Source organism: Coregonus lavaretus (assembly GCF_964263955.1).
Source record: "Coregonus lavaretus genome assembly, chromosome: 2".
In the NCBI taxonomy this organism is placed as follows: Eukaryota; Metazoa; Chordata; class Actinopteri; order Salmoniformes; family Salmonidae; genus Coregonus; species Coregonus lavaretus.
In genome coordinates, this window is record NC_139989.1 from 3,128,798 (window position 1) to 3,156,674 (window position 27,877).

Below are 27,877 nucleotides of genomic sequence, written 5' to 3' on the forward strand. Positions count from 1 at the left end.
TCCAGTAGTCAGCCACAGTAACACTCAGAGCAGACGGTTAACATCAATAAATAAAGTGTAATCTTAAATACAGTACTGCCAGAGAGACAGGGACCTTCACACTGCGGTCATCCCTAACCTCTGAACTCTTACATGGCTCTCTCAGTCAGCAGAACAGTGTTATTGCAGTGTAGTCATGACAATGCTAAATCATCACCATGATCTTCCTTCTCACATGCCCACTAGTGTGATGAGAGCATATGTTTTCTCTTTTATCTCACTCTGCTCATTCATGTATCATACACACACACACACACACACACACACACTCCAGCTCCACAGACTAATGGTGCTTTCAAGTGAACTGGGAAGGTCAAATCATGACGTCAATGATCTTCAAATTGGAAAGTCTGAGCTTTAGGATGATCCCAGAGTTTCCGACTTGGAATTCCGAGTTGGATGACCGTTAAACTATTTTTCCCCAGTTGGAGCTTGTCCACGCCCCCCCCCCCCCCCCCCCCCCCAGAGTTCCCAGTTGTCTTGAACGCACTGAAGTCAGAGGTAGGAGATTTCCGAGTTCCCAGTTGTCTTGAAAGCGGCATCAGAGAGGGGGTTACAGAGAGACTGCATGACATCACATGACGATGACACAGCATGGTGGAGACATACAGACAGACATGGTTCAGGCCAATGATGTATAAACCCTGGATTGCTGATGCTATGTATTGGCCAATGATGTATAAACCCTGGATTGCTGATGCTATGTATTGGCCAATGAAATGTATTTCAATAAAATGTTTCAAAGACAAAATTACATGTATTTAAGTATTTCCTTGTTGTAGTGGGGACAGTAACATTAGTACTCTCTAAACAATTTACTTTAAGGAATATGTTTTTTTATAAACGTTGTTTAATTTTTTTATGTTCAGTTCACATAATATAATTTAAACGTATATATATACAGTGGGGGAAAAAAGTATTTAGTCAGCCACCAATTGTGCAAGTTCTCCCACTTAAAAAGATGAGAGAGGCCTGTAATTTTCATCATAGGTACACGTCAACTATGACAGACAAAATGAGGAAAAAAAATCCTGAAAATCACATTGTAGGATTTTTAATGAATTTATTAAAAAATTATGGTGGAAAATAAGTATTTGGTCAATAACAAAAGTTTCTCAATACTTTGTTATATACCCTTTGTTGGCAATGAGACAGGTCAAACGTTTTCTGTAAGTCTTCACAAGGTTTTCACACACTGTTGCTGGTATTTTGTCCCATTCCTCCATGCAGATCTCCTCTAGAGCAGTGATGTTTTGGGGCTGTCGCTGGGCAACACAGACTTTCAACTCCCTCCAAAAATGTTCTATGGGTTTGAGATCTGGAGACTGGCTAGGCCACTCCAGGACATTGAAATGCTTCTTACGAAGCCACTCCTTCGTTGCCCGGGCGGTGTGTTTGGGATCATTGTCATGCTGAAAGACCCAGCCACGTTTCATCTTCAATGCCCTTGCTGATGGAAGGAGGTTTTCACTCAAAATCTCACGATACATGGCCCCATTCATTCCTTCCTTTACACGGATCAGTCGTCCTGGTCCCTTTGCAGAAAAACAGCCCCAAAGCATGATGTTTCCACCCCCATGCTTCACAGTAGGTATGGTGTTCTTTGGATGCAACTCAGCATTCTTTGTCCTCCAAACACGACGAGTTGAGTTTTTACCAAAAGGTTCTATTTTGGTTTCATCTGACCATATGACATTCTCCCAATCCTCTTCTGGATCATCCAAATGCACTCTAGCAAACTTCAGACGGGCCTGGACATGTACTGGCTTAAGCAGGGGGACACGTTTTGCACTGCAGGATGAGAGTCCCTGGCGGTGTAGTGTGTTACTGATGGTAGGCTTTGTTACTTTGGTCCCAGCTCTCTGCAGGTCATTCACTAGGTCCCCCCGTGTGGTTCTGGGATTTTTGCTCACCGTTCTTGTGATCATTTTGACCCCACGGTGTGAGATCTTGCGTGGAGCCCCAGGTCGAGGGAGATTATTAGTGGTCTTGTATGTCTTCCATTTTCTAATAATTGCACCCACCGTTGATTTCTTCAAACCAAGCTGCTTACCTATTGCAGATGCAGTATTCCCAGCCTGGTGCAGGTCTACAATTTTGTTTCTGGTGTCCTTTGACAGCTCTTTGGTCTTGGCCATAGTGGAGTTTGGAGTGTGACTGTTTGAGGTTGTGGACAGGTGTCTTTTATACTGATAACAAGTTCAAAGAGATGCCATTAATACAGATAACGAGTAGAGGACAGAGGAGCCTCTTAAAGAAGAAGTTACAGGTCTGTGAGAGCCAGAAATCTTGCTTGTTTGTAGGTGACCAAATACTTATTTTCCACCATAATTTGCAAATAAATTCATAAAAAATCCTACAATGTGATTTTCTGGATTTTTTTCCCTCAATTTGTCTGACATAGTTGACGTGTACCTATTATGAAAATTACAGGCCTCTGTCATCTTTTTAAGCGGGAGAACTTGCACAATTGGTGGCTGACTAAATATTTTTTTCCCCCACTGTATATATATATATATATTATATTAATATAATATACTTGTAAAAAACATGTGTAGACATTAATAAATGTATTTCTATAGCTTACAAAATCCTTTTTTTTTTTTTTACAATGGAGTACCAAAATGGCTTCAATACAGCGCCCCCCTTGTCAGTCATCCAGGGTTTATACACATTCTTTCAGACAGACAGGGCTTGTAGGACTGTAGGCTGAAACATAATCATAATAACAACAATACGAAACTGACCTCAGTCCAAAATAAGACAGCTGAATCATGAAAAATTATTTATCATAATTTTTCATTTTTTTCTGAAAAGCTTATTTTGAAAACTATCACCACCACTGATCACTACCGCAGCTCCATTTTCTGCCCGTGAGGACAGATTACTATGGCATGTTTAGTTCAGTCTGTACCTAGTTGAAAAGCTTCTGTGTTAGAGCGTTAGTGTCACACCTGTAAACACAGATCCTCCACCGCCCGGCCCACACCTGGAGCCTGGAGCCTGGAGGAGTCTGTCTTAAAGGGGGGGGGTGTTCCCAAACCTTTAAAAAGGTTGTGTCTGAACTGCACCAGACCTCAGCTGCAGCGCCGGACGTGCTCCAGGACGTACTCAGGGAAGTGCAGAGTGCAGACCTGCAGCCCGTCCAGTTTGCAAGGCATCCTGGGATACTCATCCTCCTTCCACTTGTTGTCATCGGGGTCAAAGGTGAGGATGGAGTCAGAGTAATGTCCGTTATAGCAGAGGCCCCCCAGTACCATGATCTGTCTGTCCAGCACCGCCACGCCGTGCCCACTGCGCCCGATGGGCATTGACGCCAGGATGGTCCACTCATCTGTCTCAGGGTCGTAGACCTCCGTGGATGGGCAGCCCTGCGACTCGAACGACGCCCGGAGGATCACACACACCCCCCCGAACACGTATAGCTTCCCGTTGTGGGAGATCATCTTGTGGAAGCAGCGAGCGTAATTCATCTTCGACTTGTTCTCCCAGGAGCTGGTGGGTGTGTGTGTGTTGGGGAGGAGGGGGGTGCGGGCTGAACGCGTCCTGTGTGTGTCCGTTGTTCCTGCTCCTGCAGAGCCCGCCACACACACCCCTACCCCCGCGTCCCGCCCAGGGTCGAACACACACACCCCTCCCCCCACGTCCCGACCCGGGTCGAATAGACACATCCCTCCCCCCGTGTCCCACCCCGGGTCGAACACACACACCTGTTTAGAGGTGGATGAGGAAGTGATTCCTCCGGTGATGTAGAGTTTCCCATTCAGGACCGTGCCCTCGTGACCGTACTTGTTGACTGGGTACGGATCCACAAACTCCCAGCGGTCCGCCGTGATGTCATAGCGTTCCGTGGAGTAGAACGTCTCATCCCGCGTCCGCCCAGCCACCGCGTAGATGAACTTACCGATGACCCCCACTGCAAACTCTGACCTGGAAGTGAAGACATAAAAAATTAAAATGACACTTTCCCCCCCTATTTTTATTTATATAAATTATGCACCTAATAGATCTTGTACAAACATGAAACCATGTCACACCTGGGAACTGACAACTACAGACCTGGGTACAGACATGTCAGCCATGCGTAGCCAGGAGTTCTGGCGGGGGTCGTAGCGGTAGACTTTAGAGGAGGCGTGGAACTCCCCGTCAGACCCTAGCTCCTCCCCCCCCAGCAGGAAGGCAAAGTTGTTGACGATGGCCAAGCAGTCTGGACGGAGGGGGACCTGGGGACCTTCCAACTCCCACCACACCTACAGACAGGTCATACACACATTACAGACACTTTATACACATTATAGACATACACATTATAGACATACACATTATAGACAAGTTGAGTATGTAGTATGCTTATTGGTCATAGTATGGATATAGTTATTATGCCAAAAGTTCCCTGATGTCGTACTACACTCGCCAAAATACGTAGTATACAAGCAGTGGACACATTTTCCGTGCTTTTAGGGCCCATAATGCAATTCTTTAGAAAATGGGCGTGGCTGCACAACATTTTCAGATTTGAAGAAAATGGCAGGAAATATGCAGCCGAAGTCCGATGAGAGCGCATACAAATTCATTGCTTTAACTAATTATGTTAAGAAAATGTTGAGCACTGTAATAAAGTAATGACTTTTCAAATAAGTTAGGTTCCACGTTATGTTGGCTGACAATTTGTTAGCTATGCAATCCTTACGAACCACATAGCATATCATTACAGCAGTTGCTTGTATGTACCGGTATGTTAGCTAGCTACCTCGTTAGTTGGCTACTAATACGTCGAACTTGCCTGTATATTAACTATATGCTATCTAACTAACCAACGTTTATTGACTTGATTATTCACGTAATTCTTAGCTTAGTTAAGTGGTATAGACGTTGTGCGTTCTCAATGGACATTGTTAATGAAGTCGTAAGATGTCTAGCTAGTAATTTGTTAGCTATGCTAACAAGCTAGCAAGAAGTTGCAAAGCAACAGCATCAACTTCCAGTAGACAGGCGAAGATCTAGTACACTCAACTGAAAGGATACCGTTCGTTTAGTGTAGTATACACTATGTTAGTATGGGTATTCGAACACAGCTATAGACACGTTATAGATATATTATACACATTATCCACAGACTTCGACACTTTATAGACACATTATAGAAACTTTATGACCATTTTCTGCTAAGAAAATGAACAATGGCCGATTGTCCTCGTGACATATCTCCTCTGATTGTGAGCAAACCAACAAATCATCAACATATTGAACCAAAATGCTTCCACCAGGAGCAACAAAACCCTTAAGGTTCCTAGCCATTTCTTGGGCAAAGATGGCAGGTAATTCAACATACCCCTGGGGCATCACCGTCCAAGTAAATGTTTTACCAAGAAACGTAAAAGTAAAGACACATTCTAGCCACATTATGTGTATGTTATGTGTGTATCGTGTGTATAATGTGTCTATAATGTTGCAAAATAAACATTACACCTGACATATTTAGAGCATGGCTGTAACAAAAGTTTCCACACCCAGTAGCTCTCCAGGAAGAGCATTGGTCCCCTCTGCTGTAGGCCTAATGCCTCTTCCTTGGGTCTGTACAGCAGTAGGATTTTACCTTGGGTCTGTGCAGCAGTAGGATTTTACCATGGGTCTGTACAGCAGTAGGATTTTACCTTGGGTCTGTGCAGAAGTAGGATCATACCTTCGGTCTGTGCAGCAGTAGGATCATACCTTCGGTCTGTGCAGCAGTAGGATCATACCTTGGGTCTGTGCAGAAGTAGGATCATACCTTGGGTCTGTGCAGAAGTAGGATCATACCTTCGGTCTGTGCAGCCGTATGATTTTACCTTGGGTCTGTGCAGCCGTATGATCTTACCTTGGGTTTGTGCAGCAGTAGGATCTTGCTGTTGACCATGCTGTGTCCGATCATGCCCCTGAACACGGCTGTCTGCGGTCGGACCGAGCGGATGCGGTTGGACCGCGTCTCGACCAGCGGCTGCTCGTTGACGTCGTGGAAGTAGCTGAGAGCCTGGTCCACCTCCTGACGCAGCTGTCGAGAGTAACGATAGAACTCTGACGTCTTCACCTGAGGGAGATGAAGAGTTATTCAGAGGTATCATTAAGAAAAGCAGGAACCATATGTGTGACTCATCTTGCAACAGTGTCAGTAAGTGTGTGTATGTTTCTGTGTGTGTGTATTGTTGTGTGTAGGCTTGCCACAACACCAACATTTTACAAACGATACAATACCAGGCCAAGTATCACGATACCGAGTAGTATCTCACATCAACACCATTATCCCAGAAACCCTAGACCCACTCCGATTTGCATACCGCCCCAACAGATCCACAGATGATGCAATCTCTACTGCACTCCACACTGCCCTTTCCCACCTGGACAAAAGGAACACCTATGTGAGAATGCTATTAATTGACTACAGCTCAGCGTTCAACACCATAGTGCCCTCAAAGCTCATCACTAAGCTAAGGACCCTGGGACTAAACACCTCCTTCTGCAACTGGATCCTGGACTTCCTGACGGGCCGCCCCCAGGTGGTAAGGGTAGGTAACAACACATCTGCCACGCTGATCCTCAACACGGGGGCCCCTCAGGGGTGTGTGCTCAGTCCCCTCCTGTACTCCCTGTTCACGCATGACTGCAAGGCCAGGCACGACTCCAACACCATCATTAAGTTTGCTGACGACACAACGGTGGTAGGCCTGATCACCGACAACGATGAGACAGCCTATAGGGAGGAGGTCAGGGACCTGACTGTGTGGTGCCAGGATAACAACCTCTCCCTCAACGTGATCAAGACAAAGGAGATGATTGTGACTACAGGAAAAGGAGGACCGAGCACGCCCCCATTCTCATCGACAGGGCTGTAGTGGAGCAGGTTGAGAGCTTCAAGTTCCTTGGTGTCCACATCACCAACAAACTATCATGGTCCAAACACACCAAGACAGTCGTGATGAGGGCACGACAAAGCCTATTCCCCCTCAGTAGACTGAAAAGATTTGGCATGGGTCCTCAGATCCTCAAAAGGTTCTACAGCTGCACCATCGAGAGCATCATGACTGGTTGCATCACTGCCTGGTATGGCAACTGCTCAGCCTCCGACCGCAAGGCAATACAGAGGGTAGTGCGTACGGCCCAGTACATCGCTGGGGCCAAGCTTCCTGCTATCCAGGACCTCTATACCAGGCGGTGTCAGAGGAAGGCCCTAAAAATTGTCAAAGATTCCAGCTACCCTAGTCAGCCAGTCTAGGTCCAAAAGGCTTCTTAACAGCTTCTACCCCCCAAGCCATAAGACTCCTGAACAGCTAATCAAATGGCTACCTGGACAATTTGCATTTACCCCCCCCTCCCCCTCTACTCTTTTATGCTGCTGCCACTCTCTGTTTATCATCTACGCATAGTCACTTTAACTCTACCTACAGTTGAAGTCGGAAGTTTACATACACTTAGGTTGGAGTCATTAAAACTAGTTTTTCAACCACTCCACAAATTTCTTGTTAACAAACTATAGTTTTGGCAAGTCGGTTAGGACATCTACTTTGTGCATGACACAAGTAATTTTTCCAACAATTGTTTACTAACAGATTATTTCACTTATAATTCACTGTATCACAATTCCAGTGGGTCAGAAGTTTACATACACTAAGTTGACTGTGCATTTAAACAGCTTGGAAAATTCCAGAAAATGATGTCATGGCTTTAGAAGCTTCTGATAGGCTATTTGACATCATTTGAGTCAATTGGAGGTGTACCTGTGGATGTATTTCAAGGCCTACCTTCAAACTCAGTGCCTCTTTGCTTGACATCATGGGAAAATCAAAAGAAATCTGCCAAGACCTCAGAATTTTTTTTTGTAGATCTCCACAAGTCTGGTTCATCCTTGGGAGCAATTTCCAAACGCCTGAAGGTAACACGTTCATCTGTACAAACAATAGTACACAAGTATAAACACCATGGAACCACACAGCCGTCATACCGCTCAGGAAGGAGACGCGTTCTGTCTCCTAGAGATAAACGTAGAACAACAGCAAAGGACCTTGTGAAGATGCTGGAGGAAACAGGTACAAAAGTATCTATAGCCACAGTAAAACGAGTCCTATATCGACATAACCTGAAAGGCCGCTCAGCAAGGAAGAAGCCACTGCTCCAAACCGCCATAAAAAAGCCAGACTACGGTTTGCAACTGCACATGGGGACAAAGATCGTACTTTTTGGAGAAATGTCCTCTGGTCTGATGAAACAAAAATAGAACTGTTCGGCCATTAAGACAATCGTTATGTTTGGAGGAAAAAAGGGGGTGGCTTGCAAGCTGAAGAACACCATCCCAACCGTGAAGAACGGGAGTGGCAGCATCATGCTGTGGGGGTGCTTAGCTGCAGGTGGGAATGGTGCACTTCACAAAATAGATGGCATCATGAGGAAGGAAAATTATGTGAATTATGTGAATATCTCAAGACATCAGTCAGGAAGCTAAAGCTTGGTCGCAAATGGGTCTTCTAAATTGACAATGACCCCAAGCATACTTCCAAAGTTGTGGCAAAATGGCTTAAGGACAACAAAGTCAAGGTATTGGAGTGGCCATCACAAGCCCTGACCTCAATCCTATAGAACATTTGTGGGTAGAACTGAAAAGGCGTGTGCAAGCAAGAAAGCCTACAAACGTGACTCAGTTACACCAGCTCTGTCAGGAGGAATGGGCCAAAATTCACCCAACTTATTGTGGGAAGCTTGTGGAAGGCTACCCGAAACGTTTGACCCAAGTTAAACAATTTAAAGGCAATGCTACCAAATACTAATTGAGTGAATGTAAACTTCTGACCCACTGGGAATGTGATGAAAGAAATAAAAGCTGAAATAAATAATTATTTCTACTATTATTCTAACATTTCACATTCTTAAAATAAAGTGGTGATCCTAACTGTCCTTTTTACAAGGATTAAATGTCAGGAATTGTGAAAAACTGAGTTTAAATGCATTTGGCTAGGGTGTATGTAAATTTCCGACTTCAACTGTACATGTACATATTACCTCAATTACCTCGACTAACCTGTGCCCCCACACATTGACTCTGTACCAGTACCCCCTGTATATAGCCTCGCTACTGTTATTTTACTGCTGCTCTTTAATTATTTGTTATTGATTTTTTACTTAACACTTATTTTTCTTAAAACTGCATTGTTGGTTAAGGGCTTGTAAGTAAGCATTTCACTGTAAGGTCTACACCTGTTGTATTCGGCGCATGTGACCAATAACATTTGATTTGATCTTATCGCGATACCGCGGTGGGAAAAAATCTGTGACCTAGTATCCTGTTCGCCCCGTCCCCCGGACGCTTGTTCACGTTTTCTAAACATTCTCCAAAAACCTACTCAATACAACACATTGAATTTTACTTCACACTGTTCAGTGTATAATAGAATACTGCATAGAATGGCTGAATTGCTCATATTTTCAAAGGCCTACAGTGAGGGAAAAGAGTATTTGATCCCCTGCTGATTTTGTACGTTTGCCCACTGACAAAGACATGATCAGTCTATAATTTTAATGGTAGGTTTATTTGAACAGTGAGAAACAGAATAACAACAAAAAAATCCAGAAAAACACATGTCAAAAATGTTATAAATTGATTTCCATTTTAATAAGGGAAATAAGTATTTGACCCCTCTGCAAAACATGACTTAGTACTTGGTGGCAAAACCCTTGTTGGCAATCACAGAGGTCAGACATTTCTTGTAGTTGGCCACCAGGTTTGCACACATCTCAGGAGGGATTTTGTCCCACTCCTCTTTGCAGATCTTCTCCAAGTCATTAAGGTTTCGAGGCTGACGTTTGGCAACTCGAACCTTCAGCTCCCTCCACTGATTTTCTATGGGATTAAGGTCTGGAGACTGGCTAGGCCACTCCAGGACCTTAATGTGCTTCTTCTTGAGCCACTCCTTTGTTACCTTGGCCGTGTGTTTTGGGTCATTGTCATGCTGGAATACCCATCCACGGCCCATTTTCAATGCCCTGGCTGAGGGAAGGAGGTTCTCACCCAAGATTTGACGGTACATGGCCCCGTCCATCGTCCCTTTGATGCGGTGAAGTTGTCCTGTCCCCTTAGCAGAAAAACACCCCCAAAGCATAATTTCCACCTCCATGTTTGACGGTGGGGATGGTGTTCTTGGGGTCATAGGCAGCATTCCTCCTCAAAACACGGCGAGTTGATGCCAAAGAGCTCGATTTTGGTCTCATCTGACCACAACACTTTCACACATTTCTCCTCTGAATCATTCAGATGTTCATTGGCAAACTTCAGACGGGCCTGTATATGTGCTTTGTTGAGCAGGGGGACCTTGCGGGCGCTGCAGGATTTCAGTCCTTCACGGCATAGTGTGTTACCAATTGTTTTCTTGGTGACTATGGTCCCAGCTGCCTTGAGATCATTGACAAGATCCTCCCGTGTAGTTCTGGGCTGATTCCTCACCGTTTTCATGATCATTGCAACTCTACGAGGTGAGATCTTTGTAGGATTTTTTATGAATTTATTTGCAAATTATGGTGGAAAATAAGTATTTGGTCACCTACAAACAAGCAAGATTTCTGGCTCTCACAGACCTGTAACTTCTTCTTTAAGAGGCTCCTCTGTCCTCCACTCGTTACCTGTATTAATGGCACCTGTTTGAACTTGTTATCAGTATAAAAGACACCTGTCCACAACCTCAAACAGTCACACTCCAAACTCCACTATGGCCAAGACCAAAGAGCTGTCAAAGGACACCAGAAACAAAATTGTAGACCTGCACCAGGCTGGGAAGACTGAATCTGCAATAGGTAAGCAGCTTGGTTTGAAGAAATCAACTGTGGGAGCAATTATTAGGAAATGGAAGACATACAAGACCACTGATAATCTCCCTCGATCTGGGGCTCCACGCAAGATCTCACCCCGTGGGGTCAAAATGATCACAAGAACGGTGAGCAAAAATCCCAGAACCACACGGGGGGACCTAGTGAATGACCTGCAGAGAGCTGGGACCAAAGTAACAAAGCCTACCATCAGTAACACACTACGCCGCCAGGGACTCAAATCCTGCAGTGCCAGACGTGTCCCCCTGCTTAAGCCAGTACATGTCCAGGCCCGTCTGAAGTTTGCTAGAGTGCATTTGGATGATCCAGAAGAGGATTGGGAGAATGTCATATGGTCAGATGAAACCAAAATAGAACTTTTTGGTAAAAACTCAACTCGTCGTGTTTGGAGGACAAATAATGCTGAGTTGCATCCAAAGAACACCATACTTACTGTGAAGCATGGGGGTGGAAACATCATGCTTTGGGGCTGTTTTTCTGCAAAGGGACCAGGACGACTGATCTGTGTAAAGGAAAGAATGAATGGGGCCATGTATCGTGAGATTTTGAGTGAAAACCTCCTTCCATCAGCAAGGGCATTGAAGATGAAACGTGGCTGGGTCTTTCAGCATGACAATGATCCCAAACACACCGCCCGGGCAACCAAGCATTTCAAGGTCCTGGAGTGGCCTAGCCAGTCTCCAGATCTCAACCCCATAGAAAATCTTTGGAGGGAGTTGAAAGTCAGTGTTGCCCAGCGACAGCCCCAAAACATCACTGCTCTAGAGGAGATCTGCATGGAGGAATGGGCCAAAATACCAGCAACAGTGTGTGAAAACCTTGTGAAGACTTACAGAAAACGTTTGACCTGTGTCATTGCCAACAAAGGGTATATAACAAAGTATTGAGATTTTTTTGTTATTGACCAAATACTTATTTTCCACCATAATTTGCAAATAAATTCATAAAAAATCCTACAATGTGATTTTCTGGAGAAAAAAAATATTCTCAATTTGTCTGTCATAGTTGACGTGTACCTATGATGAAAATTACAGGCCTCTCTCATCTTTTTAAATGGGAGAACTTGCACAATTGGTGGCTGACTAAATACTTTTTTCCCCCCACTGTATTTTATATTTGAGATTCTTCAAATAGCCACACTTTGCCTTGATGACAGCTTTGCACACTCTAGGCATTCTCTCAAACAGCTTCACCTGGAATGCTTTTCCAACAGTCTTGAAGGAGTCCCCACAAACGCTGAGCACTTGTTGGCTGCTTTTCCTTCACTCTGCAGTCTGACTCATCCCAAACCATCTCAATTGGGTTGAGGTCACAGACAGTGTCACCAGCAAAGCACCTCCACACCATAACTCCTCCTCCTCCATGCTTTACGGTGGGAAATACACATGCGGAGATCATCTGTTCACCCACACCGCATCTCACAAAGACACGGTGGTTGGAACCAAAAATCTCAAATTTGGACTCCAGACCAAAGGACACATTTCCACCGGTCTAATGTCCATTGCTCGTGTTTCTTGGCCCAAGCAAGTCTCTTCTTCTTATTGGTGTCCTTTAGTAGTGGTTTCTTTGCAGCAATTCGACCATGAAGGCCTGATTCACACAGTCCCCTCTGAACAGTTGATGTTGAGATGTGTCGGTTACTTGAACTCTGTGAAGCATTTATTTGGGTTGCAATTTCTGAGGATGGTAACTCTAATGAACTTATCCTCTGCAGCAGAGGTAACTCTGGGTCTTCCATTCCTGTGGCGTTCCTCATGAGAGCCAGTTTCATCATAGCGCTTGATGGTTTTTGCGACTGCACTTGAAGAAACTTTCACAATTCTTGAAATGTTCCGTATTGACTGACCTTCATGTCTTAAAGTAATGATGGACTGTCATTTCTCTTTGCTTATTTGAGCTGTTCTTGCCATAATATGGACTTGGTATTTTACCAAATAGGGCGATCTTCTGTATATCCCCCCTACCTTGTCACAACACAACTGATTGGCTCAAAAGCATTAACGAAAGAAATTCCACAAATTTACTTTTAAGAAGGCACACCTGTTGATTGAAGCTGGTTGAGAGAATACCAAGAGTGTGGAAAGCTGTCATCAAGGCAAAGGGTGGCTATTTGAAGAATCTCAAATATAACATATATTTTGATTTGTTTAACACTTTTTTGGTTATTATATGATTCCATATGTGTTATTTCATAGTTTTGATGTCTTCACTATTATTCTACAATATAAGAAATAGTTAAAATAAAGAAAAACCCTTGAATGAGTAGGTGTGTCCAAACATGACTGGTAGTGTATGTAAATAAGGTATTTCTGCTTGTTATTTTTAATACATTTGCAGAAATTTCTAAAAACCTGTTTTCGCTTTGTCATTATGGGGTATTGTGTGTAGATTGATGAGGATTTTTACTTTCCGAAGGCACTGTACATGCATAATGATCTGCATGTCTCTCAGAATGATCTTCTTGACCCTAACCAGTCAGGCTTCAAGACGGGTCACTCAACCGAGACTGCTCTTCTCTGTGTCACGGAGGCTCTCTGCACTGCCAAAGCTGACTCTCTCTCCTCTGTTCTCATCCTCCTAGATCTATCCCCTGCCTTTGACACCGTGAACCATCAGATCCTCCTCTCCACCCTCTCAGGGCTGGGCATCTCAGGCTATGCACACTCTTGGATTGCATCCTACCTTGCAGGCCCCTCCTACCAGGTGACGTGGAGAGGATCTGTGTCTGCATCACGTCCTCTCACTACTGGTGTCCCCCAGGTCTCGATTCTAGGCCCTCTCCTCTTCTCTCTCTACACCAAGTCACTCGGCTCCGTCGTATCCTCACATGGTCTCTCCTATCATTGCTATGCGGATGACACTCAACTACTTTTCTCCTTCCCCCCTTCTGACACCCAGGTGGCGACATGCATCTCTGCATGCCTGGCACATATCTCAACTTGGATTTCGGCCCACCAAGCTCAACCTTGACAAGACGGAACTGCTCTTCCTCCCGGGGAAGGCATGCCCGCTCAAAGACCTCTCCATCATGGTTGACAACTCCGCAGTGTCACCCTCCCAGACTGCAAAGAAACTTGGCGTGACCCTGGACAACACCCTGTCGTTCTCTGCAAACATCAAAGCAGTGATCCGCTCCTGCAGCTTCATGCTCTACAACATCCGTAGAGTATGACCCTACCTCACACAGGAAGCATCGCAGGTCCTAATCCAGGCACTAGTCCTCTCCCATCTGGACTACTGCAACTCACTGTTGCCTGGTTTTAAACCTTCCCAAGTTCTCTCATGTCACCCCGCTCCTCCGCACCCTCCACTGGCTTCCAGTCGAAGCTCGCATCCACTACAATAACATGTTGCTTACCTACGGAACAGCTAGAGGAACTGCCCCTCCCTACCTTCAGGCTATGCTCAATCCTACACCCCAACCCGAGCACTCCGTTCTGTCACCTCAGGTCTCTTGGCCATCCCACACCTACAGGAGGGCAGCTCCCGCTCAGCCCAGTCCAAGCTCTTCTCGGTCCTGGCACCCCAATGGTGGAACCAACTTCCCCCTGAAGCTTGGACAGCAGAGTCCCTGCTCATCTTCCGAAAACATCTGAAACCATACCTCTTCAAACAGTATCTTAAATAATCCTCCTCCTCATCTCGATCCCCCCCCCCCAATTTAAAAATTAAAAATTAAACAATTCAAAAATACACTCAAACACCCCCACCCACCTTCTAGCGCTGACTCTACTGACAGCTACGTTATTGAGCAAATTTTTTTACTTTCTATGTCTGAATATATGTGGTTGTCCCACCTAGCTATCTTAAGATGAATGCACTAAGTGTAAGTTGCTCTGGATAAGAGCATCTGCTAAATGACTAAAATGTAGAAATGTAAATGTAATTGTTTCAGTAAGGGGAAAACACTGCATGAAACCTTTACTCTTCAGTTAACACTGACACACACACTCCCCCCTTCCTCACACACTCTCTCTGTCTCCCTCACTCTCAGAAACACACACCACTCTCTCTCCCACACATACTGCTCCCAACTTTTAAAACGTTAGGCACCAAACAGAATTTAAAGGCACACCAGAAATAAATAGATTTAAAATCAAATCAAATTTTATTTGTCACATGCACCAAGTGAAATGCTTACTTACAAGCCCTTAACCAACAATGCAGTTTTAAGAAAGAATACTAAAAAAATGTAATAATAATAATAATTAAAAGAGCAGCAGTAAAATAACAATAGCGAGGCTATATACAGGGGGTACCGGTACCGAGTCAATGTGTGGGAGCACCGGTTAGTCGAGGTAATATGTACATGTAGGTAGAGTTATTAAAGTGACTATGCATAGATAATAAACAGAGTAGCAGCAGCATAAAAGAGGGGGGAGGGGGGCAATGCAAATAGTCTGGGTACTGGATTAGATGTTCAGGAGTCTGGATTAGATGTTCAGGAGTCTTATGGCTTGGGGGTAGAAGCTGTTTAGAAGCCTCTTGCGGTCGGATGCCAAGCAATTGCCATACCAGGCAGTGATGCAACCAGTCAGGATGCTCTCGATAGTGCAGCTGTAGAACCTTTTGAGGATCTGAGGACCCATGCCATATCTTTTCAGTCTCCTTAGGGGGAATAGGTTTTGTCGTGCCCTCTTCACGACTGTCTTGGTGTGCTTGGACCATGTTCGTTTGTTGGTGATGTGGACACCAAGGAACTTGAAGCTCTCTACCTGCTCTACAGCCCAGTCAATGAGAATGGGGGCATGCTCGGTCCTCTTCTTTTTCCTGTAGTCCACAATCATCTCCTTTGTCTTGATCACGTTGAGGGAGAGGTTGTTGTCCTGGCACCACACGGCCAGGTCTCTGACCTGCTCCCTATAGGCTGTCGCGTCGTTGTCGGTGATCAGGCCTACCACTGTTGTGTCATCGGGAAACTTAATGATGGTGTTGGAGTCGTGCCTGGCCATGCAGTCATGCGTGAACAGGGAGTACAGGAGGGGACTGAGCACGCACCCCTGAGGGGCCCCCGTGTTGAGGAGCAGATTGGCGGATGTGTTGTTACCTACCCTTACCACCTGGGGGCGGCCCGTCAGGATCCAGCTGCAGAGGGAGGTGTTTAGTCCCAGGGTCCTTAGCTTAGTGATGAGCTTTGAGGGCACTATGGTGTTGAACGCTGAGCTGTAGTCAATTAATATCATTCTCACATAGGTGTTCCTTTTGTCCAGGTGTGAAAGGGCAGTGTGGAGCGCAATAGAGATTGCATCATCTGTGGATCTGTTGGGGCGGTATGCAAATTGGAGTGGGTCTAGGGTTTCTGGGATAATGGTGTTGTGAGCCATGACCAGCCTTTCAAAGCACTTCATGGCTACACTGTGAGTGCTAAGGGGCGGTAGTAATTTAGGCAGGTTACCTTAGTGTTCTTGGGCACAGGGACTATGGTGGTCTGCTTAAAACATGCTGGTATTACAGACTCAAACAGGGAGAGGTTGAAAATGTCAGCGCATGCTTGGAGTACACGTCCTGGTAATCCGTCTGGCCCTGCGGCCTTGTGAATGTTGACCTGTTTAAAGGTCTTACTCACATCGGCTACGGAGAGCGTGATCACACAGTAGTCCGGAACAGCTGATGCTCTCATGCATGTTTCAGTGTTATTTGCCTGGAAGCGAGCATAGAAGTAATTTAGCTCGTCTGGCAGGCTTGTGTCACTGGGCAGCTCACGGCTGTGCTTCCCTTTGTAGTCTGTAATAGTTTGCAAGCCCTGCCACATCCGACGAGCGTCGGAACCGGTGTAGTACGATTCGATCTTAGTCCTGTATTGACGCTTTGCCTGTTTGATGGTTCGTCGGAGGGCATAGCGGGATTTCTTATAAGCTTCCGGTTTAGAGTCCCACTCCTTGAAAGCGGCAGCTCTACTCTTTAGCTCAGTGCGGATGTTGCCTGTAATCCATGGCTTCTGGTTGGGGTATGTACGTACAGTCACTGTGGGGACGACGTCATCAATGCACTTATTGATGAAGCCAGTGACTGATGTGGTGTACTCCTCAATGCCATTAGAAGAATCCAGGAACATATTCCAGTCTGTGCTAGCAAAACAGTCCTGTAGCTTAGCATCTGCTTCAACTGACCACTTTTTTATTGACCGAGTCACTGGTCCTTCCTGCTTTAGTTTTTGCTTGTAATCAGGAATCAGGAGGATAGAATTATGGTCAGATTTGCCAAATGGAGGACGAGGGAGAGCTTTGTACATGTCTCTGTGTGTGGAGTAAAGATGGTCTAGAGTTTTTTTCCGTCTGGTTGCACATTTAACATGCTGGTAGAAATTAGGTAAATCGGATATAAGTTTCCCTGCATTAAAGTCCCCAGCCACTAGGAGCACCGCCTCTGGATGAGCGTTTTCCTTTTACAGTATACAGTTCATTGAGTGCGGTCTTAGTGCCAGCATCGGTTTGTGGTGGTAAATAGACAGCTACGAAGAATATAGATGAAAACTCTCTTGGTCTACAGCTTATCATGAGATACTCTACCTCAGGCGAGCAAAACCTTGAGACTTCCTTAGATATCGTGCACCAGCTGTTGTTTACAAATATACATAGACCGCCAACCCTTGTCTTACCAGAGGCTGCTGTTCTACCCTGCCGATACAGTGTATAACCCGCCAGCTGTATGTTATTCATGTCGTCGTTCAGCCACGACTCGGTGAAACATAAGATATTACAGTTTTTAATGTCCCGTTGGTAGGATATACGTGCTTGTAGTTCGTCCACTTTCTTATCAAGCGATTGTACATTGGCCAATATTATCAATGGCAAAGGCAGATTAGCCACTCGTCGCCGGCTCCTTACCAGGCACCCCGATCTCCTTCCGCGATATCTCCTTTTCTTTCTACTGCGAATGACGGGGATGAGGGCCCTGTCGGGTGTCTGGAGCAAATCCCTCTCGTCTGACTCATTAAATAAAAATTATTTGTCCAGTTCAAGGGGAGTAATCGCTGTTCTGATGTCCAGAAGCTCTTTTCAGTCATAAGAGACGGTAGCAGCAACATTATGTACAAAATAAGTTACAAACAATGCGAAAAAACTAACAAAATAGCACAGTTGGTTAAGAGTCCATAAAACGGCAGCCATCCCCTCCGGCGCCATTCGATTTTTGATATAGTTTAGGCTTCCATTAGGCCTATAAGAATCCTACCTTTTGAATCACATCTCATGAGTAGCATAACCTTTACCTTTCTTCCTGGGCCAATCAGATGAGCCTAAACCTACTGTCCAGTTACCAGGTTGTTAGCTAGCTAGGTAACATGACTGAACAACGTTGTTTGTTATCAAACCAATAATTAGCGACCCGGATTAGTTTAAAACGGCCCGCGACATTTGTGAAATTATATAAAATTCGCGTAAATCTCGATACAAAGAAAGAAAGGCATCTCCGGTAATATGGGTGATATTTTTTAACAGTTTAGGCTAGAGACAAGCTGTTTTCTTTGTTGTAAAGCTGCAAGCATGCCTGTCGCGAAGCGGTGCTCAATTTTCCCTCTCTGACACTCAGAGGCTGCATGACAGTGAACTTTCAAAGTCTATTCAGACTGGTCTGTGCTCTTGGTTATAACAGGCAATCGCTTTGCACGCAGCTCCAAAATAAGAAATGTACAAATCTAACAACAGAAGACTCATCAGGGTCTGGGTCTGCATTCCCGCTCGCCATCACGGCTAAATTATATATTTTTTAACTGATGGAGGAATTGACGAGCATGAAGAGCGGCCGGAGAGAAGCAGGTGAGTGAGGGCTGGTAGGGGATGCGGCTGGCTGATTACAGCTGCCACACGTGATATACGCATGAAAGTGAAGTGGATATTATTGGACCAGCGCATACAAGAGACTAGTCAATGTTGCTTAAATTCAACCGAATGCATAAACAAAACTGACTTTATAAACATTTCATAACAGGCGCCAGCAGGTTCTTCAGATCGGTAAGGCTGGAAAACTTGGTAGTATCATATGAAACGGTACTACGGTATTCTAAAATGTTGGTTTCATAAGTATCATGACTTTTTGGTACCATGATACCAGTATATCATGCAACACTCTTTGTGTGTGTCTTACCTTCTCGAAGACGTTAGCAGGGGTCATGAGACAGAAGCGTAGAGACTGGACGACAGTGTCTGTGTGTCTCCAGCGGCGCCGGTCGTGTCGTAGCCAGGACTGGACAGAGTCATACAGCTCTATCTCTGGGAACCGACTTAGGGCATCACTGTCCAGGTACGCCTGACACACACACACACACAGTTAACAAGAATATATCACCTGTTATAAAGAGCTCAAAGCATCACTGTTCAGGTACACACACACACAGTTAACTAGGGGGTGCCAGTCAGTTCTTCCACCACACCTGCAGTCTCTCCAGGCTGAGGTAGAGCAGGAAGTCAGGTTTGCTCATCAGAGGAACAAAGTTCTCCAGCAGGAAGTTGTCGAGCTGCTCCTGCACGCCCTCCACCCCCACGCTGAAGTCCTCCAGCAGCCTCATGATCTCAGCACAGTTCTCCAGACAGATCTTAGACAGCAGGAAGGAACAGCAGAACTCTGCCACCTCCGTCAGCTGGACGTACATGGCCGCCTGGGTGAGGAGAGAGACAGTGACAGATCTTAGTCTGCTGGGGCCAGTTGCACCAGTTGGTCATAAGTGGGTCGTAACTCTACGTCCGGCATAAAATGATACCCGTCGCACCACCTGCGTGTAAGCCCTTCTACGAGCTACCCCTGGGCATAGATTCTACGCCAGTAGGGAGCAGGCGTAGGGTGTTAAATTGTGATGATCTTTATCAAGATACGCAAAGAAAATAATAGCAATCTATATTTTCACAAGGATAGGAGTCTCATGTTCATATTTCACAACCTCCGTAGGCTTTTTGAATTGCCTGTGTGCAAGTCAATAGCAAAATAATACAATACACTTGATTTATGCTACATTATAGCATGCTAGTTAAATTTGTCAGATCAGTGATAGATGACAAAAAACGAATAGATGAGCTACCACCTCCACTTGCCCAGCCAGAGATCAAATAATTAAATAACTACACTGAGTGGACAAAACATTATGAACACCTGCTCTTTCCATGATAGACTGACCAGGTGAAATATATGATCCCTTATTGATGTCACCTGTTAAATCCATTTCAATCAGTGTAGATGAAGGGGAGGGGACAAGTTAAATAATACTTGTTAAGCCTTGAGACAATTGAAACATGGATTGTGTATATGTGCCATTCAGAGGGTGAATGGGCAAGACAAAAGTTCCTTTGAACAGTGCCTTTGAACATGGTATGGTGGTAGGTGCCAAACGCAGCGGTTTGTGTCAAACACTGCAACGCAGCTGGGATTTTCACGCTCAACAGTTTCCCATGTGCATCAAGAATGGTCCACCACCCAAAGGACATCCAGCCAACTTGACAACTGTGGGAAGCATTGGAGTCAACATGGGCCAGCATCCCTGTGGAACGCTTTCGTTCATACCCTAACAAAATTGGGCAAAGGGGGGAGGGGCATGCAACTCAATATTAGGAAGTTGTTCTATCTAAATGGAGATTGATTCAGTGAAACAAAATCACATTGATTGATTATCAGACAGGTCAAGGGCTTTTGGTCGGGATATAGGCTACTACGCGAGTGAAGAGCAAAATAATCCAGTTGTTATACTAGCCTACATAACATGCTAGCAAAATGTTCTGATCAGTGCTAATAGATGAACAAACCAGACTAAAGATGATTATCATGAACACTCACCTCAATTTACAGTTGAAGTCGGAAGTTTACATACACCTTAGGCAAATACATTTAAACTCAGTTTTTCACAATTCCTGAAATTTAATCCTAGTAAAAATTCCCTATCTTAGGTCAGTTAGGATCATCACTTTATTTTAAGAATGTGAAATGTCAGAATAATAGTAGAGAGAATGATTTATTTCATCTTTTATTTCTTTCATCACATTCCCAGTGGGTCAGAAGTTTACATACACTCAATTAGTATTTGGTAGCATTGCCTTTAAATTGTTTAACTTGGGTCAAACGTTTCGGGTAGCCTTCCACAAGCTTCCCACAATAAGTTGGGTGAATTTTGGCCCATTCCTCCTGACAGAGCTGGTGTAACTGAGTCAGGTTTGTAGGCCTCCTTGCTCGCACACACTTTTCAGTTCTGCCCACACATTTTCTATAGGATTGAGGTCAGGGCTTTGTGATGGCCACTCCAATACCTTGACTTTGTTGTCCTTAAGCCATTTTGCCACAACTTTGGAAGTATGCTTGGGGTCATTGTCCATTTGGAAGACCCATTTGCGACCAAGCTTTATCTTCCTGACTGATGTCTTGAGATATATATCCACATAATTTTCCTTCCTCATGATGCCATCTATTTTGTGAAGTGCACCAGTCCCTCCTGCAGCAAAGCACCCCCAAGCATGATGCTGCCACCCCGTGCTTCACGGTTGGGATGGTGTTCTTCGGCTTGCAAGCCCTCCCCTCTTTTTCCTCCAAACATAACGATGGTCATTATGGCCAAACAGTTCTATTTTTGTTTCATCAGACCAGAGGACATTTGTACGATCTTTGTCCCCATGTGCAGTTGCAAACCGTAGTCTGGCTATTGTATGGCAGTTTTGGAGCAGTGGCTTCTTCCTTGCTGAGCGGCCTTTCAGGTTATGTTGATATAGGACTCGTTTTACTATGAATATAGATATTTTTGTACCTGTTTCCTCCAGCATCTTCACATGGTCCTTTGCTGTTTTTCTGGGATTGATTTGCACTTTTCGCACCAAGGTACGTTCATCTCTAGGAGACAGAACGTGTCTCCTTCCTGAGCGGTATGACGGCTGCGTGGTCCCATGATGTTTATACTTGCGTACTATTGTTTGTACAGATGAACGTGGTACCTTCCGGCGTTTGGAAATTGCTCCCAAGGATGAACCTGACTTGTGGAGGTCCCCAAAAAAATTTCTGAGGTCTTGCCAGATTTCTTTTCATTTTCCCATGATGTTAAGCAAAGAGGCACTGAATTTGAAGGTAGGCCTTGAAATACATCCACAGGTACACCTCCAATTGACTCAAATTATGTCAATTAGCCTATTAGAAGCTTCTAAAGCCATGACATCATTTTCTTCAATTTTCCAAGCTGTTTAAAGGCACAGTCAACTTAGTGTATGTAAACTTCTAACCCACTGGAATTGTGATACAGTGAATTATAAGTGAAATATTCTGTCTATAAACAATTGTTGGAAAAATTACTTGTGTCATGCACAAAGTAGATGTCCTAACCGACTTTCGACAAATTTATTTTTAACAAACTATAGTTTTGGCATGGTTAAAAAACGAGTTTTAATGACCCCAAGCTAAGTGCATGTAAACTTCCGACTTCAACTGTAGCTAACATTTTCCTAGCCTAATTGTAACCAAATATCCAAACTGAGATTCAGTGAAAGCAAAAATCTGACATTGATTAATTTATCAGGACGAGTCCCTAAACTTGTCTCAAAGCAGCGCGATGGCGCTGTCCCAATCAAAACAGTGCTGAAATTATAGTTGACCACACGCAGCTTTTGCTTTAAATTATTTTAAACGGTTGGATGACTTTGGGAGTTTCAGTAAGCAACAATTTCACACATGCCTTCAACAGCATTAGAATACATTTTTCCAATATTTTCGTCATTCAGTGATATTCATTCCCACAGTAATTCTTTATGGATCCATCCAGTTGTGGTTAAGAAAACGTGCATGTATAGTGGTGAGCTTTGCAAAGTGATGGGCGAAGTGACATGTCTCGCAAAGTTTAGAACTGCCATGGTAACAGCCTAGTAACTTGCAATGCCCGGCAACCATCAATATGAAGCATCAAATATCATCAACGCGCATTGCTTACGCTGGACCTAGCTATGACTAGGGCTGTTGCGGTGACCGTATTACCGCCACACCGGCGGTCATGAGTCATGAAGGCAGTCAAATTCCACAAGCGCGAGAAAACAGAGTGATGGCCTCTACGCCTACTATATTTATTAATACGCTTTACAAGAGGTTTAGCGCCTAACTGGCATACATAAGCAGCGCGAGAGTTTCAAGTTCGGGAAAGATCATTTTTACCATAAAAATACACCTTTATAATAAAAGCATTACATGCATAATCACATTTGCAGTCACTTTTGATAAATGGGGTTTTCCCGCTAATGAAACATTCGCGCTTATCGCCTACTTCCATGTGCGCATCGCTTCGCTTATAATGTTAAGAAATAGCCCAATAGTTTATCAACATTTTAAGCTAAACGTTCTGATGTTACGTCAGCCATATTGCGTAATAATAAAAAAAAAATTATGCTAGTGGTTGTATTAATTTGGGATCTATTGCACCCCACAACTGTCCCAGACTATGTTTGGAATATTTATTTATTGCACAGAATAGGTCAACTTTTGTACTATGGGGGATAGTAGATTGACATCGGCTAGTGCTTTTGCTGTTCGTTAGGCCTACTCATCTTGTTGGCTGACGAAAAGTAAATGTCTTCACTTGTAGCCTGTGAGAAAGACCTGATCACGTGATGAAGAGCCATGTGAGTGAGAGGCGCTTCGGATTGCGCAAAAGGCATGGATTTTTTTAGGGTGCATTACGGCCACAAAGGGGATGCCGCCGTGAAATTCAAGGCATTATCAAGTGCTTGTCAAATTGTGAATGAGAGACTATTGAAGTGTGTACAGCCTGCGCAAAAAACAAAGCAGAGCTCATGCCTTTCAAGCAACTTTTTTCAAATCATCATTAGTCTCATCATGCAGACTTACAATGTATTAAAAATCAAAACATATAGCCCAACATTTGTAGAACAACTAAAATGACATTAATAACTCAAATTAAGCATATAGGAGTACCTATTTCTTTGTTAACCGCTCAACACAGAATAGCCGCATGTGCGCACTCCCTCAAATCGTTTGGAGAAAAGATTTATATTTTATTCAGCTTTGTTCAAATGTATTCTTCATACTATAAAATAATGCCACGGAATTCTAAGCAAATCTTGTCTGCTAAATGAACTTGTGTTGCCCACAGCCATTTGGCATAGCCACATCAGGACGTAACATAAGGACAACTTATGCTATTATCTTCTTCTGAAATAGACTACATTTTATTCATACAATGCTTCTTTAGACCTGTCAAAAATAAATAATGGATTTATTGTGAAGGTGTAGGCTATATTACATGGATTTATTAGACTTTTTAAAATGTAGATGTTCCAAATGTCTGCATCAGTGGTTTGTAGGCTATGTGTGGAAGCCAGGAGACGCTAAATATGTTTATGTTAATTAACTGTCAATTACTGTGAGACCGACAGTTATTTGCTTGACAATCACAGGAAATTTCGTGACCGCCACAGCCCTAGCTATGACTAGTCTTATTTTTGGTTGGTGCAAGAGGTGTAAATTCCGGTGCTACCTAGCTAGTTCCAGCTGGCTAACGTTTGCTACTAGCCACGTTCAGCTCAGCGTTCAACACCATAGTGCCCTCCATGCTCTTCACTACGCTAAGGACCCATGGACTGAACATCTCCCTCTCCAACTGGATCCTGGACTTCCTGACGGGCTGTCCCCAGGTGGTGAGGGTAGGCACATCCGCCACGCTGACCCTCAACACAAGGGCCCCTCAGGGGTGCGCGTACTTAGTCCCCTCCTGTACTCCCTGTTCACCCACGACTGCGTGGCCGCGCACGACTCCAACACTATCATCAAGTTTGTCGACGACATGACAGTGGTAGGCCTGATCACCGACGACGATGAGAGCCTATAGGGAAGAGGTCAGAGACCTGGCAGTGTGGTGCCAGGACAACAACCTCTCCCTCAACGTCAGCAATACAAACTGTGGACTACAGGAAAAGGAGGGCTGAGCATGCCCCCTTTCACATCGATGGGCCTGTAGTGGAGCGGGTCGAGAGATTCAAGTTCCTCGGTGTCCACAACACTAAGGACCTATCACGGTCCAAACACACCAACACATTCGTGAAGAAGGCACACCAACGCCTCTTCCCCCTCAGGAGGCTGAAAATATTTGGCATGGGCCCTCACTCACTACACTGACACTCCAACACACAAATGCATATTGACGCCCCACACACAGACACACTTTCACATACACTGCTGCTACTCTTTTTATTATATATCCTGATTGCCTAGTCACTTTTACACCTACCTGCATGTACATACTGTGTTACCTCAACTACCTCGTATCCCTGCACATTGACTCGGTACCGGTACTCCTTGTATATAGCCTCATTATTGTGATTTTATTGTGTTACTATTTCTTTTTTCTTACTTTTTAACTCTGTATTGTTGGGAAAGGGCTCGTAAGTAAGCATTTCACTGTCTACACCGGTTGTATTCGGCGCATGTAACTTTTTCAGCAGGGACAAAAAAAAACTCTGGCAGAATTTCTGGGGACCCCATTTTTTTTGCAAGAAATTCTGGCGACCCCAAATCGAATGACAACCTTAAAATCGGTACATTTAGATTTTCAAATCACCTTCAAATCATTACATTTTCATCTCTCTTAAAAAAAAAAAGAGAACCAATAAATCCATTTACTCAACAACAAAAACATCTTCAAAAACGTTTGTATATTGTCCCATAAAATAATATGTATCCTTAATGTAACCTCTACATAGCCTATTAGCTAGAAAGGTAACTCCAAACACATTTTCGCTAATAGCAGCTGTTTAGCTGGTTAAACAAAGGTTAGCAATGCGTTGGAAAAAAAGTAGGTCCAAGTCAAGAAAGCATAACAGGCAGTTGCTGCGACTGGTACTAGCAGTTGCTTTTTCAAAGCCTATGTCAGATACTCCAGTGAGTGTAATTAGCTCCAATGAATAATTTGCTCAATATTAGGAGTTGAGAAATAAAGTTGACGTCATTAGAATATATTTTCATATTTTCTACTGTAGGTACATAATCCAAAATTAATGTATTCTTTTGTTGCTAGCAACATTTATAAAAACAGTGGAGGAAGAAAATCATATATTTTCGTGGACCCCTACAGTACCTCCACGGACACCTAGAGGGCAGCAGACCCCAGGTTGAATACCCCTGGCTTAGAGGGTTAAAGGTCTGTGTGTGTTACCTGTAGTATCTCCTGCACTGTGACCATGCTGAGCTCCAGTGAACCGTAGTACATGAACCTCAGGACGTGGCCGAAGCCGGCAGCTGTTAACCCCTTCATGTGTATCTTGTCCTGGTCTCTCTCTCGCATGTCTGCTGTGAACATGACCCGGAAGTAGTCACTCTGGGTCGCCAGCAGGGCCTTGTGGGCCTGGCGGAGGGGATAACATTATATTACATGTTAGTGAAAGAGTGTGTGTGTGTGTGTGTGTGTGTTTGTGTGTTTGTGTGCGCGTGTGTGTGTTGCTAACATGGAAGTGGTGTTCCTCTATCAGCAGCGTGACGTCCAATAGGAGCCTCTCCTCGTACAGCGCCCGGAACCCTGAGGACACGCTCCCATCATGCACCTGGGACAGGTACACCTCCACCTCGCCCCCTGACATCACACACCTGGAGGAGGAGAGAGGAGATGAATAACAGACACCTCTCCCTCTACAACACATACAGTGGGGAGAACAAGTATTTGATACACTGTCGATTTTGCAGGTTTTCCTACTTACAAAGCATGTAGAGGTCTGTAATTTTTATCATAGGTACCACTTCAACTGTGAGAGACGGAATCTAAAACAAAAATCCAGAAAATCACATTGTATGATTTTTAAGTAATTAATTTGCATTTTATTGCATGACATAAGTATTTGATACATCAGAAAAGCAGAACTTAATATTTGGTATAGAAACCTTTGTTTGCAATTACAGAGATCATACGTTTCCTGTAGGTCTTGACCAGGTTTGCACACACTGCAGCAGGGATTTTGGCCCACTCCTCCATACAGACCTTCTCCAGATCCTTCAGGTTTCGGGGCTGTCGCTGGGCAATACGGACTTTCAGCTCCCTCCAAAGATTTTCTATTGGGTTCAGGTCTGGAGACTGGCTATGCCACTCCAGGACCTTGAGATGCTTCTTACGGAGCCACTCCTTAGTTGCCCTGGCTGTGTGTTTCGGGTCGTTGTCATGCTGGAAGACCCAGCCACGACCCATCTTCAATGCTCTTACTGAGGGAAGGAGGTTGTTGGCCAAGATCTCGCGATACATGGCCCCATCCAACCTCCCCTCAATACGGTGCAGTCGTCCTGTCCCCTTTGCAGAAAAGCATCCCCAAAGAATGATGTTTCCACCTCCATGCTTCACGGTTGGGATGGTGTTCTTGGGGTTGTACTCATCCTTCTTCTTCCTCCAAACACGGCGAGTGGAGTTTAGACCAAAAAGCTCTATTTTTGTCTCATCAGACCACATGACCTTCTCCCATTTCTCCTTTAGATCATCCAGATGGTCATTGGCAAACTTCAGACGGGCCTGGACATGCGCTGGCTTGAGCAGGGGGACCTTGCGTGCGCTGCAGGATTTTAATCCATGACGGCGTAGTGTGTTACTAATGGTTTTCTTTGAGACTGTGGTCCCAGCTCTCTTCAGGTCATTGACCAGGTCCTGCCGTGTAGTTCTGGGCTGATCCCTCACCTTCCTCATGATCATTGATGCCCCACGAGGTGAGATCTTGCATGGAGCCCCAGACCGAGGGTGATTGACCATCATCTTGAACTTCTTCCATTTTCTAATAATTGCGCCAACAGTTGTTGCCTTCTCACCAAGCTGCTTGCCTATTGTCCTGTAGCCCATCCCAGCCTTGTGCAGGTCTACCATTTTATCCCTGATGTCCTTACACAGCTCTCTGGTCTTGGCCATTGTGGAGAGGTTGGAGTCTGTTTGATTGAGTGTGTGGACAGGTGTCTTTTATACAGGTAACGAGTTCAAACAGGTGCAGTTAATACAGGTAATGAGTGGAGAACAGGAGGGCTTCTTAAAGAAAAACTAACAGGTCTGTGAGAGCCAGAATTC

At 44.6% G+C, this 27,877-nt stretch overlaps 1 protein-coding gene across 4 annotated transcripts in view; it reads right to left on the reverse strand.

The window, feature by feature from the left end:
- Positions 1-2,621: 2,621 nt before the first annotated feature.
- LOC311145522 (kelch-like protein 15) overlaps positions 2,622-27,877 on the reverse strand; it is a 43,002-nt gene continuing 17,746 nt past the window's right edge. For 3 of the 4 annotated variants that reach the window (XM_084181786.1, XM_084181784.1, XM_084181783.1), the window contains 7 exons: positions 26,292-26,430; positions 26,003-26,191; positions 19,256-19,480; positions 18,970-19,131; positions 5,897-6,106; positions 4,099-4,289; positions 2,622-3,969 (listed from right to left, as the gene is read on the reverse strand). In XM_084181786.1, the coding sequence (XP_084037912.1) occupies positions 3,117-3,969; positions 4,099-4,289; positions 5,897-6,106; positions 18,970-19,131; positions 19,256-19,480; positions 26,003-26,191; positions 26,292-26,430 (1,969 nt within the window). In that variant the 3' untranslated portion in view covers positions 2,622-3,116. Of the gene's footprint in view, positions 3,970-4,098; positions 4,290-5,896; positions 6,107-18,969; positions 19,132-19,255; positions 19,481-26,002; positions 26,192-26,291; positions 26,431-26,540; positions 26,602-27,877 lie in introns of those variants that run through there. The other variant, XM_084181785.1, reaches the window with a different exon arrangement.